Here is a 14,234-nt window from a genome sequence, read left to right on the forward strand (position 1 = left end):
ATTTGTTTTTCCCGGACGATGTTCAATAGGAAACTCCCCAAACTCCATGAGTTTGACCATCCAACGAGCTTGCCTAGTGTTTACTCCTTCTGTGTGAAAAGATACACAAGTGGTTTGTGTTCTGTCAACACCACGAACACTGCACCATAAAGATAGTGCTGCCACGTCCGCAAAGCATGAACAATAGAGAGTAACTCTTGCTCATATATGGAATAGCATTGCTCCATGGAATTCAAAGTTCGACTCTCATATGCAATAGGCTATCCCTCTTGCATGAGAATGCCTCCCAGTGCATAACCACTCGCATCGCATGTCACTTCGTAAGGTTTTGATAGATCATCAATGCGAAGCACTAGAGTCTCGCTCAACAATCGTTTTAGCGCCACAAAACTCTCCTCTTGTGGCTTCTTCCACTCAAATGACACATTCTTGCATAACAACTGCATCAAAGGAATAGCTACCTCTGCAAATTTATGTTGGAAACGTCAGTAGTAACTAGCCATACCAAGAAAACTGCGCAACTCAACCACTGTAGTCGGTGTAGGCCAGTTTTCCACCACAGCTACCTTCCTTGGATCCGTCTTGACACCCTTAGATGTCACAATATGGCCTAGATATTCCACCTCCGACTTTGCAAATTCACATTTGCTCTTCTTCACATAAAGTTTGCTGTCTCGAAGTAACAAAAGAACCTTGTGTAAATACACCCTATGCTCCTCCATATTTTTGCTAAAAACAAGAATATCGTCCAAGAAAATCTCCACAAACTCATGAAGATAATGCCCGAATACCTCTGTCATCAACCGAGTAAATGTGGCCTGTGCATTCGTCAAACCAAACGGCATAACTGTAAACTCAAAATGTCCGAAGCTTGTGTTGAATGCCGTCTTGGAGATAGATGTATCATCCATTGCAATCTGATGATATCCACTCCTCAGATCAATCTTGGTAAACACTCGTGCTTCACCAAGCTTGTCTAGGATATCATCCACACATGGCATCGGCATCTTATCTTTCACCGTCTTCTTGTTCAAAGCACGGTAGTCAATACATATCTGCATTAAATCGTCCTTCTTCTTCACAAGCAAGACTAGAGCACCAAATGGAGACTTACTTGGCTGAATAAATCTAAACTCAAGTAACTCCTTGACTTGTCATTGAACTTCTTGCTCCTCCGCATAACTTAACCGAAATGGACGCCGGTAAATTGGCCATGTCTCCGGCTCCAATGTAATCCCATGCTCCACACCTCGTAATGGAGGCAACCCATGAGGAAGTTCATGTGGAAAAACATTAGAAAACTCGTTTAGTACATCCCGTACTGCTGCTTCTCCCCCACACGTGCCTTGGCCCCCCAAGTCACGAACAAACAGTAAGTAATTTGAAAGTGCTTTTCCATTATGACAAGCTCGTTTCAAAGATGTAGCAGAGAGCATAACAACTAGTGGTTGAACACCCTCGCCAAACCACACATTTTTAATGCCACCATACTCCAGCGAGATATGCTTAATATCCACTTTATCTCTGGATCCACCTTCACCAACCATGGCATCCCGAGAATGAGATCCACATGGATATCCGTGAGATAAAAAGTGTCCACAAGTGTGGTTTTACCAATCAACACTTCCAGCCCCTCGACACAAGCATCAAAATGCTGAGTAGAGGTAGCTGCACCTTCCACTGTGTATAGAAGAACACCGCGTATGACCAGGCCATGCTCCACAACAAACTTTTCTGAAACAAAGTTGTCATCGCTCCCACTATCCAGTAAAATCTGCACTGGATCACCATGCAACACGCCCTCCAGCATTAAAGCTGATTCACGCGTATCCTCGAGCTCCATCTTGTTCCACATATAGTTGAGCTGACGAGCAACGATCAAAAGTCACTTCCTCCGACCGGAATGGTCGTTCTCCTCATCCTCACGTTGCAAAGTTTGCAACTTTTTAATATCTGACTTACCGTGAGAAGAAAATTGGCCATTCTTCTTGTCCTACTGCTTGTTCTTCAACTGTGGACAATCAGCCTTGTAGTGTTCAAGTTCGCCGCAATGATGACAACCTTGTCTATAATTCTTCACAAAGAACTTCTGCTTCTTGGACCCCTTTGCATCTGAAGTAGTCACCATTGACTTCAACTTATGATGTTTGTTCCCATCCTTGTGTCCACGGTGATCATCACTATGATTCTCGACAGAAGGACTCCACGAATGCTTGCGAGACTTATGCTTGTCATTGTCAAGTCGACGAGCTGCATCAAAGAGCTCCTCCAAACTCTTTGTAGGCTGAGAATGATGCAAGTGTTGCCGCATGCTCTCACTATGTAGGCCATCAATGAAGTAGGACTTGTTCTGATCTAGATCCTTCGTTGGAACACGACTAATCAAGCGAGTAAGCTTCTCAATATAGTCCCCGAGCATCATTTTCCCTTGCTGGAAATATCGAAGTTCTGTACAAGCATTCTCCACGTCGTAATGAGGGGCAAAACGTAAACGAAAAGCAGCCTCAAACTCATCCATGGTAAACACTGGTGGTTTCTTATCCGCAACACGGGACTCCTCAAGCCAATTCCACCATCGAAGACTCGCATCACGCAAAACCATCGGAATAGCCACTAAAGCCTTTGCATCTGGAGTTCCTCTAGCAGCCAAGAACTTCTTCACATTGGCTAGCCAAGCGAGACACTCATCCACACCACCATCACTGGAAAAATTTAGAATCTTGAGTCAATCTACCAAAGAAGGCTTACTTGGAGTGCTACCCTGTCCAGCCTCGAGTGCCTCAACACACCCATGCATGGTATCCATCATGCCATGCATCTCGTCTTGCATCTCTTGCTGATTTTGATTAAGGGCTCACAGCTCATGAACCACATCTTGAATGGTCCAAATCTCTGTAGCTTCGTCGGCACCATCGTCGGCACCACCATCGACAATAGGATTCCAACGTTCAGCTTGGTCAGCCATCGCAACCAACTCCTTTGATACCAATGTTATGATCCGGCACAAAAAGACAAAGATCTAGTCGCCCTAGACTATGCTACACCAACTCTTGAGGTTCCTCACCACCCAACCACCCCCGAGCTACCTCAAAAGCTCCACTGCGTCGCCACTCCACTATGAGCTCTAGGGTAGGTTAAGTCCGTTACCCTAACATGCCTTAATATACCCTTGAGCCTCCCTTTTGACCGACGTTAACCACATAGTCAAAGTTGGTGCCTAACACCAGGACGATTACTTTATTAAACCAATTGGCTAAAGGGGTGATCACTTTATTGCAAAGCCCTTTCTTTTATCCTATTATCCTGACCTAGTGCCTAACACCCCCACCCCCTTGAGGAACACATGCTTTGGCCTTTCACCCCAAACCTCCCTTAGTACCAAGAGTTAGTCTCTAAGGCAAGTTTGAAACTTACTAAATATGGAATGTCCCTAAATTGTGAATTTGGACACGGGACGAACACCATTGTGTTCAGGACAATCTCTACATTTCATAAATATGCCAAATGAGCAAATCTAGACATTTTCCATAAATAGCATTTGGGACCGGAATAAGACTAACATAAAGGGCATAATAGCTAAAGTGTTTGGCAGACACAATAAGCTATCATTCAGCAATATTGAGGGCCTAATCTCAATATGCAAGGGTTCTTGTCAAGCCAGTGCAAGACAGAGCAAAAGAGAATTAACAAGCTGGGCCAAGTATGTTTGACTAAATAGACACTTAGGAATTCCTTTCTTATACTCATCCGGCCAAATATAGATGCAAAGTTCAACTTACTAACATTTGAATAAGAGGACTGATAAAGGGTCTAGCAATACCCATGTGTGCCCATCATTAGCCTAGCTAAAATACTTTTTGGCTTTGTCCAATTTTGGATAGACAGACTTCTCTTGTCTCTAGCTTTCCCCAACTTTGGACAGTGGATAGTATCTTGTATCCATTATTCTTTAGGTTTTAGTCTTTAGGTCTTTATCTAATGCCCTTATGATGCCAAATACCACTTTCTAAGTGATGAGCATTTCTTTTTATGACTTTGACTCACTATATGGGTTTAGGGTTTTAAACCATTTAAGCAATTTATCTTCCTTCTTATCCTAATAAAAAGCCTTGGGAAGTTGACTTCCACCAATTCAATCAATTATGCCACATCTTTTGCTTAATTGCCTTATAGTTGTTAAGCTCTATAACTCATTGTTAGTGCTTCCACACCTCCATCATTATTTGGTCCATACACTCAAATCACATGTTTTCCAACTTAGGCTATGCCAATCCTATTTCCATTAAGATTTCTTTGGCAAAGGGTTCTCATTAACCTTTTTGACTTCAAGGCCTCATCCTTTGAAACACTTAGGGTCTCCACTTTATCAGTTTCATGAGCCTACTCTCATGACACTTTCTACTTATGTCTAGGTCTTTGCCAAGACCAAAGTAGTTGTTTCTCATACCAACTATCAGTTATATAGTGTTCACACACAACTCTGTGCCAAAGTTGCTTTCTTCTAGAAACACCTTTCCCACGATTTTAGTATGGCACATTCTGCTATCAATAAAATACCTACTATTCTCATACTTGGATCTTATGATCCTCCTTGTCCTTTGTAAGATACAATGTACATTAGTCCAAATGCTTCCACCAATCATTTACGATCATTCCTTGACTTTACTTGAGTCATCTAGCTTTTGGACTTTGCTAATTTGATGACCCGTAAAGTCCTACTTTTGAGGTGCAAACTCATTGAAATACAACTTCTTGTATTCATATTCTACTCACAAAGGCCATTTTTGCAAGTGTTACACTGACACTTGATTATTCTTTGTTCCATGTAGGCTACTTTTACCCTTTAAGACTATCTATCCATATGATGAGAATACTGACTCATCCTTTAAGTATACCTCCAACTTTTTGGGTTGTTCTAACATGTATTAAAGATAGCCCTAACTACCATTTCAAGGACCTATATTCTCATCAGTATTAGACCTTTTATGGTCATTAACTTCAGTCTTAAATTCTAGAGCACCATTCTCAATTATATAAGAATAATTTTATGACTCTTTTATTATCCAAGAGTTTCCATCATTCCCATGATCCCGACTGTAATTTTTTACCTCAACCACATTATCCAATTTACTAAGTCAAACACTTTTATAAATCACATCCTTAACTCTCCGAGGAAAACCTTGTATTGTTCCCGATCTTTATTAGCCCTTATCCTATTTATCCACCACATTGCTTACTAGTTCACACATGAACTATAAATTATAATGGAGAACTATGTCTTCCTAACCTACTACTCCTCAAGTATAGCCCCACTCCTAGAGCCTTCTAATGTCATTATCAAATGGTGATATACTTGATTGCTAATAAGAGTCAAATTAAGGAACAGCTCCGATACCAAGTTGTAAACGACTAAATTTTTCATTTTACTTTAGCCACTTAACCACACCTTTGATCACTTGATCACTCACTCACTCACTCCATAAGCCTTATTCCTAACTTCCATCTCGAACTCCATTTCAGACTCCATCTCGAGTCCATTTTAGACTTCATCTCGGACTCTATCTTGAACTTCATCTTTGGTCTATCTCGGGTCCATTTCGGACTCCGTCTCAGATCCATCTCAGGTCCATCTTGGACTGCATCTCGGACTCCATCTCGGGTCGATCTCAAACTCCATCTCAACACTTCCACGTGTCATGTGTTAGTCCTCTTGTATCCTTTTTCTAGAAACTCACTTATTACTTCGTGCTCGTTCCTTGAGCACTTCATTGGGAGTTTCACTCCTACTTTTGACTTTTCAAGTTAGAGCTTTTAATCCAAACGTGTTGTGCTTATTTATTTTCTTCTTCGGCCACTACCATATAGCACCCTTTTGGCTCTACTTTGGGGCTTTGGGATTTCTAGCTTTCCGGAGTGTTTTTCGATAGAGGAAGGGCTTCTCGATTTGTTTCTTGCATGGGGCCAACTCTCTCTTATGGAGCTTGAGGACACAGTCACTTTGGACCAAGTCCATCTTTTGCAGGATATAGCCGAACTCAATCCTCCTCAGCAACTATCTGAGGTGTCACACAGCTAACATCTTCTTACTAAAATCGCAGTAGCTGACGACTCCAAGCGTATTTTGTCATGCTGCTTCTTGGAGACGGAAGATGACATCTAGACACACAACTAGAAGAAAGAATCAAACCAATCAAATGTGCTGAAATGCAAGTTATAGCTCTTTGAGTTCAGAATTTCTTACTGTGGAGCCCCTGGTACTCCAACCACTAGAATGACAACTTCCTTTCGAAATTTACATCACGATGGATGCTTTTGGAGTATGCCTTTGCCAATGTTCACAACCTAGCAACCCACCACATGCAACATACTATGCCTCACATTTGTTCAAAGAGACTGAGAAGAAGTACGTAGATGTGGAAAAAGAAGCAATGGCTATTGTTTACACCTTGGAGCGATTTCGTCACTTTCTCACTGGAGCCCATATCCATTTCCATGTCTATTTTAATGTGTTGACCTTTCTTTTACAAAGACCAGTTCACAGTCCTCGTACTTTATCTTGGATTGTGACCATTGAAGAGTTCTAAACAACTTTTCACATGCAACATCTTCTTCAACAGCTGCAGGTCAAGCACTTGAAGAGTAGTAGCTATTATCTTGAGTGCAATGGCCAGGCCGAGTCTAGCAATAGGATATTGAAGACAGTCATTTCAAAGCTTGCGAAGGATCACCCAAGGCATTGGCACGAGCACTTGGTTACAGCATTGTGGGCCTTTCGGACGTCCTTCAAGACATCCATCTCTACGACCCCATTTTCCCTTGTCTATAGGACAGAGGCCATGCTTCCAGTGGAGATCCAAGTGCCATCACTCTCACTTTCACTCTAATATGCAGTAGCGATGTAGCTTAGCAATGAGGACAAGCTTCATGCACATGACTTGGAGGTTCTTGCTTTGGAAGAGCAGCGACGATCTACAACTGAACATCTTCTCCGGGGAAAGAAAAAGATCAAATCTAGCATTGATCACCAATGGTTTGCTGAACCATTTGCGAGTGGCAATCTTGTTCTACTCAAGGAGTTTACACCACCATCGAAGTTCTCCCCTCGCTGGACCGGCCCTTACTTTGTCTAGCAACACATTGGAGGTGGAGCATATGTGCTAATTGATGCTGATGGATGTGAGCTCCCACACGCTCACAACCACTCTCACCTCAAACGCTTCATCTGGTGAGGAGTTCCTCTTCTCTTCTTTTTCTTTTTCTTTTTTTTCTTTTCTTTCACTTTACTTTCATGACTCCTTTTCTTACTTTTAGAGGGTGTTTCCCCATTGGACCATGGCCAATGCCTTGGATTTCATGCTTAAACTACATTGCCGTTTGTATGGAGGTTCCTTACTTGGCTCGGTCTATGTTCCAAGTCCTTTGGCCCTTCCCTTACCATTACTACACCCCACACATTCCCCTCACCCATTCCATATCACCTACACTCACAGTTCCACCACCAATCACTTCCAACAGCGTTGCCCGCACTTATCTCTGGATGCCCATCTTGCATCTTTCATTCTTTCACCATCATTCACATCTTTGTTTGAGGTCACAATTACACCATACTATGGACACACATACGCGCACCAGCAGCAAAAGACACCACCTCATTTGGATATGCTGTTTCCAAGATATCCTTACGACCATTTGTCGACGACGCACTAGCTTTTCTGGAGCGCCTTTCTTCCAACCAGGTGAACCTGTTCACTCAAAGCACCTAGGTGGATCTTTAGGTGAGGCAATAGAAGCTGAAGCCACTTTCTTTTGCTCCAGCACTCGGTGGACACATGCCACCTCTCTTTATTGGCAACCTAACGACTGTGCCATCCTTTTCAATTGCTGTCTTCCTCAGTCTGACACATTAGTCCATTGGCCTACCACTTCTCAAAGTGCCACCACCATCTCAGTGCTCCACCATATCACTCCACCATATTGGTGCTGGAGCAGGTGCATGAGTAGGAGCGAGAGTAGGTGGTTACCATTATAGGTCTCTAGTTATTGGTTACTAGTTATTGGTTACCGGCTGCTCCGAGAGGTCAATGCTTACTCCATGGGCCAACGGTTATAGATAACCACCTTTTCAGAGTGCCACCACCATCTCGGCGCTCCACCATATCACTCCACTTTCATCATTTTTATTTTATAGGAAGATAGGGAATATTCTAAGGACCAAAATATTCCCTCTCTCTCTCTCAATGGGGGGTTCCAAATGTATAGTAGGGATAATGGGTAAGTTGGGTATGGCCGACCAACTTGAGGTATAGTCTAACTTCTCCTTGCATGTCTGTCCTTGTTCTACATTTAGTGTAGCACATGACCCTTTATTCTATGGTGTTTTACCATAAAATAATCACAAAGAAAAACTTAAACCCTCTATATGTGGAATTCAAGTTTTAAAGCTTTGGGCCACTAAATGAATGGAGCCAAATGTAAACTCCTTAATTTGGACTTCTTGGGAGGTAATCCAGCCTAATACTATTCAAACATAAAGAAGCTTAATTAATTATAAAAAGGGGTGCACTCTTGTTTATGGGACCCTTTCCCTCTATATTTGAACCCCATAGATCATCTCTCAAGTCATTCCCTTTGATTGCTTACAATCCACCATATTTCCTTGCAAGTTCACGCCCTTGTGAAAGGAAATATAAGCAACCAAAGGGAACGACTCAAGGGACGATTCATAAGGGTTCAAATATAGAGGGAAAGGGCCCATGAATAAAAGTGCACCCTCTTTTCCAATCGGTTAAGGGTCTTGAGATATTTGGGGTTAAGCGTCATTGTGTTTGAATAGTATTAGGTTGGGTGACCTCTCAGGAAGTCTAAACTCAAGAGATTATAGGAAACTAATAGCCACAGCTCTCCCGAGAGCCTCGCTTTTTTGACACCCTACCCCTTAGGTCGAGCCTAGTTGGGAGCAAATTGAACCTGCCAAATGTCAATTAACATATGATGTGATTCCCCGAAACCTCTTTGATACCATGGGTTGGGTAACCTCCTAGGAAGTCTAAACTCAAGAGCTTATAAGAAACTAATAGCCACAGCTCTCCCGAGAGCCTTGCTTTTCTGACACCTTACCCCTTAGGTCAAGCCCAGTTGGGAGCAAATTGGACCTGCCAAATGTCAATCAACATATAATGTGATTCCCCAAAACCTTTTTGATACCAAATGTAAACTTCTTAATTTGAACTTCTTGGGAGGTCACCCAACCCAATACTATTCAAACCTAAGGACGTTTAACAAGACCTTTAACTGATTGGAAAAAGGGAGTGCATTTTTGTTCATGGGCCTTTTCCCTCTATATTTAAACCCTATGGATCGTTTCTCATGATTGCTTACACCAAACTCCTAAACTTGAAGCCAAGAAGTAAAAGAACTAGAGCATGGAGTGACTCTTAAGCATACAGCACAAGGAGTGAAGGAATAGTAGTACAGAGTGGCTTGGAACAGTCCTAGCATTTAGCATCCCAATGCCAGGACTAGCATGCAAAACAGAGCCAAACAGAATTTGGTGTTATTTTAGCATACCGGTAGCCTAATGTAAGGATATGGGTACTTCACCAACTAGCGTGGTATGGAATTTGGGCTTAAATCCAAGTTGGATGCAAAACAAAGACAAGCACACAAGCAAGAGCTAAATTACACCTTAAGTTCGTCAGCCATTCTTGACCTACCCATTATTCTTACTATACATTTGGAACCCCCCCCCCTCCTCCTTTGAGGAACAAGAGGGACTGATAAAGGGAAGGGAATCAACAATACTGGTTTCTTACTGTCATGGCAGTAAGGAAAGAATATCTGAAAGTACTAGCTGACAAGTAATTTTTGATACCTAAAATCACATTTGTGACATCCAGCTTGGGTCTAAACCCAAGTTCCATACCATACTAGCTGGTGGAGTATCCATATCCTCGCATTAGGCCACCGGTATACTGAAATAATGCCAAACTCCATTTGGCTCCGTTTTGTGTGCCAATTTTGGCATTAAGATGCTAAATGCTTTAGGATTGTTCCAAGTTGTTGTATATTCCTATCCTTTGGCTCTTTGGGTTGTATGCTCAGGAGACATTCCGTGTTTTAGTTCCTTCATTCTTTAGCTTCATACTTAGGAGTTTAGCTTTGGACCTTCATTCAATGGCCCAATGCCTTGAAACTTGGGTTCCGCACCATTGTTTTTTTGATATGTGGTATATGACATGTGGCAGATAGAAGGTTTAGGTTCGGCTTCATGGTTATCCTATGGTAAATCACCATAGAATAAATGGTAGAAACCACATCTACTACAGTTAAGTTAGAGAAATAAAAAAAATTCTTAGGAAAAAGTAAAAGGTAAAAAAAAAAGGGTTAGATGGTAAATTAAAAGATTAACACTTACTATCTATTCATCTATCTATCTATCTATCTATCTATCTATCTATCTATATCTATATCTATATCTATATCTATATATATATATATACATATACATATATATATATATACATATATATATACATATACATATACATATACATATACATATACATATACATATACATATACATATACATATACATATACATATATATATACATATACATATATATATATACATACATACATACATATATATACATACATATATATATATATACATACATACATATATATACATACATATATATATATACATACATATATATATATATATATATATATATATATATATATATATATATATATATACACATATATATATATACACACATACATATATACATATATATATATATATACACATATATATATATATATATATATATATATATATATATATATATATATATATATATATATATATATATATATATATATATATATATATATATATATATATATATATATATATGTATGTATGAATATGTGTGTGTGTGTGTGTATGTATTTATAAACCTTACAAAATCAATAATTTCTTACATATTTAAATATCAATACTTAATATCCATATTTACTATCTTATGAATTCAATATCTTATACATTTGAATCTCATGTGAATTTATGAAATAAATGACAAAGTATAAAGTCCATACAAGGTTTTAATATAACATTATTTAAAATATTTGAATTTAAAATTGATGATGTTGTTATTATTAGTTAATATTTTATATGAGTAACATTGTAGTAAAGTAAAGAATTTTATTAAATGTTTCTTCTAGGAAATGAGTCATAAAATTTTTTTTATATATTTTAGTTGTGATCATTTAATTTCATATAAAATATTTCATATTTAATATTTTATATTATTAACTAAAATTTAATAGTAGTTGTTAATATAATTATTTAAATTTAGTATATTTATTTACAAATTTTTTGTTATCTGGATCACATTATATTTTGGCATTATATTTTGGTAAAATGTGTGGGTACAATAGAAGTATATTTCACAACTTAATAAATAATTAAATATAAAAAGTTAATAAAATATTTTATTTAATTAAAATAACACTTATTTTAAAAATATTTTAACTTCAATTGCATTTACCAATGCTTAGAGAACTTAGTGGCTATAAACATTGTTGATATTAAAAGATACATAAAGAACATTTTAATGTTAATAATGCTCAACTGAAAGACAATAAAATATATGCAAATTAATTTCCTTTATCATTGTTGTCCTTAAAACACTTTGCAATCCAAGAAATTCTTTAACACTAATTTCTCTTAAGTTTTGTTGGGAGAACTTTTTCATGTTGAAACATTAAATTCCTACAATATTTTAAACTCTTTACAAATTCAATGCAAATTGGCTATAGAGGAGAGGCACTGTCTAATCTTGTGTGGGTAGCTGTGGTGGTGGGGTCTCTCAGAATTGAACTTAAAAAGGAAAGAACTTTCTCATCGACATAAAAAAAACATTGGTTTTTGGAGCACGGCACGTCATTCCAAGATCATGATTCTGGTCGATCACAAAGGCATGGGCGCCAGCACAGCCATCGGATCGAATCGAACGGCTAAGTCGAGGCTGCCGTTGATTCCGTCAAGTTGGAGCGGGAAAAATGCCAGAGTAGGGCTTCTATAGGCGATGCCAGGCGGCGATGGCGGCCTTCCACAAGGCCATGATCTGCCGCATTTGGATCGTGCTGCTCGTCACTCTTCTCTGGATCGGCCTCTGGTACAGCAGAATCTCTCCGGCGACCTCGGATTTGGCAGCGCACAGGAAGGATCTTCACAGGTTTGGAGGAAATTTGGCCCGGAATTCGTCCTTCTCGAAGTTCTGGGAGGTGGAAGACGGCCAGCTTACTGCCGATCTCATCCACGAGGTTGTGGAGGAGCTCGAGAAGATTAGGGATGGGACTCCTGGTGGTGTGGTCGCGGCTAATCGCAAGGAGCCTTGCGATGAGCGGCGGGATTTAGCAAGGGAACGGGGCTTTCGACGGATTGGAGAGACGCTTCACGCCTTTGTCCTCTCCAGTGTGGCAAGATTTTCTCTGGAAGAATTCACCGCGGTGGGATTGGTTTCTATCCAACTGAGAGGCTTTGCCGGTAATCCATTGCAGTCTTGTGCTTGGGTTCCAAAGGCTGGATCCAGTTCTGTCGCGGCTGCTCTGGCGGCTTCCAACGATTCTTCGGTGATTTGGGGGAACTCTTGGCTGGGGTACGTGAATGAAAGCCACACGGAGAAGACCTTCTACGATGTGGGCGTGGTGAAATGCTCGTTCGAGGAGCCAGTAGGGGCAAATGGAGAAGGCGGGTTTCTAGTGCTCAACATGACAAGAAACTCGTCACCGCCACCTCTTGTGGATCACTCAGGGATCATCGAGCAAAGTTACGTGCCTGTTTTTCAAGAGCTTCCGGAAGAGATCTCCTCGATCCAATTCGAAGGGCCGTTTCGATTCGACTATGCCTACTGCTCGCCTCTGCTGACACCGAGCAAGAACGTATCGGCCAAGTACGTGAAAGAGTGGCTCATGTATCACCAAGGCCTGTGGAGCGAGAGTCACGTCCACTACTTCTTCTACGACGCCGGTGGGATCGATTCGAGGCTGCTGGAAGTCTTCCAGCCGCTGATGGAGAAGAAGTTTCTCACAGTGATAGACATGAGAGAATTGGTACTGTTCGAGTCTGCTGGTGACGGTCACCAGCTTGTGATCAACGATTGCCTCCAGCGAAGCCGGTTTCTAGCGACCTGGGCATTCTTCTGGGACTTGGACGAGTACCTCCAGCTCGTAAATTCCACATCGATGGCAGCTTTGCTCAGGAGCTATGAGAGTTCTCCCTGGATATCTCTAGCAAACTTGGTGTGGAGCAGGACTTACTGCAAGGAAACGAGCGCGGAGGACGAGTGGGCCGTGGAGAGGATGCGTTTCAGGCTGCGGTACCCGACTTGCGGGGACGAGCAAAGGGCCGAGACTTGCCACGGCGTGGAGGGGCACAGGAAGTGGATCGCCAACCCGCGCAAGGTGCTCGTCGCGTCCATCCACCGGACTGTGGAGCCCGAGTGGAACGGCGAGATCCTGCGAGCCTCCATCGCCAGGCTCAACCATTTCCACGGCCTGGCCGTGGAGGGCAGCGCGAATTCCAGCTGCTGGATCGTGAAGAAGCTCGACCAGGTGAACGAGTCGAGCCTGGTGGACGGATGGTGGCTCAAAGACGAGAGCTTTGCAGTGGCCGCCATGGAGCAGCATCGCAAGGGACTTTAGAAACATTGACCTTATCCAGTCCACGCCAAATGTTGACTTCTTGTCAGAGCCCGCTTTAGACCCTACTGCAAGCGTGCATAAGAAGCTTGCGTGAGGAAAAAAATAAAGGCCCAGAAGTTGACTTGGTCAAAGACCTAAAAGGTAACCTAAAAAGGTGCCACGTAGACTTTCCTTGATCACATAGAAACGAGGAATATCTTATCGCTTCACCCGTATGGTATGTCCTGCGCCCTCCCTGACATGGCCGGAAGCAAAAAACCAAAATGGCGTGCTACTTGCTTTTGGTTGCTTGACACACACCAAAAAAAAGAAATAAAAAAAGCCTGGTTTGAGAGATTGAGATTTTGATAACGTCCTTCCATGCAGTGGTTTTTTATATTGTTTTCCGGGGAAGGGAAAATAAAGCTGCTAGTATCTTTTGTCGTGGCCTTTCCCAAATCACTGTGATGTTTTGGCCCTCCTCGAGAGAGGTGATCATGCCATTGTTATCTAATGTATCTCAACATTTTTCGCGA

At 41.3% G+C, this 14,234-nt stretch overlaps 1 protein-coding gene across 1 annotated transcript; it reads left to right on the plus strand.

The window, feature by feature from the left end:
• Nucleotides 1–12,105: 12,105 nt before the first annotated feature.
• Nucleotides 12,106–14,032, plus strand: LOC9655399 (galactan beta-1,4-galactosyltransferase GALS1). The gene has a single exon (XM_002965437.2). It carries the CDS (start codon nucleotides 12,115–12,117, stop codon nucleotides 13,717–13,719), a length of 1,605 nt encoding a protein of 534 aa, XP_002965483.1. The 5' UTR covers nucleotides 12,106–12,114; the 3' UTR covers nucleotides 13,720–14,032.
• The last annotated feature ends 202 nt before the right edge of the window (nucleotides 14,033–14,234 follow it).

Source organism: Selaginella moellendorffii, unplaced genomic scaffold, assembly GCF_000143415.4.
Source record: "Selaginella moellendorffii unplaced genomic scaffold, v1.0 SELMOscaffold_6, whole genome shotgun sequence".
Lineage (NCBI taxonomy): Eukaryota > Viridiplantae > Streptophyta > Lycopodiopsida > Selaginellales > Selaginellaceae > Selaginella > Selaginella moellendorffii.

Bases quoted from the DNA above. Each gene is read 5' to 3' on its own strand.
- LOC9655399 (XM_002965437.2), top strand. From the start codon at position 12,115: ATGGCGGCCTTCCACAAGGCCATGATCTGCCGCATTTGGATCGTGCTG.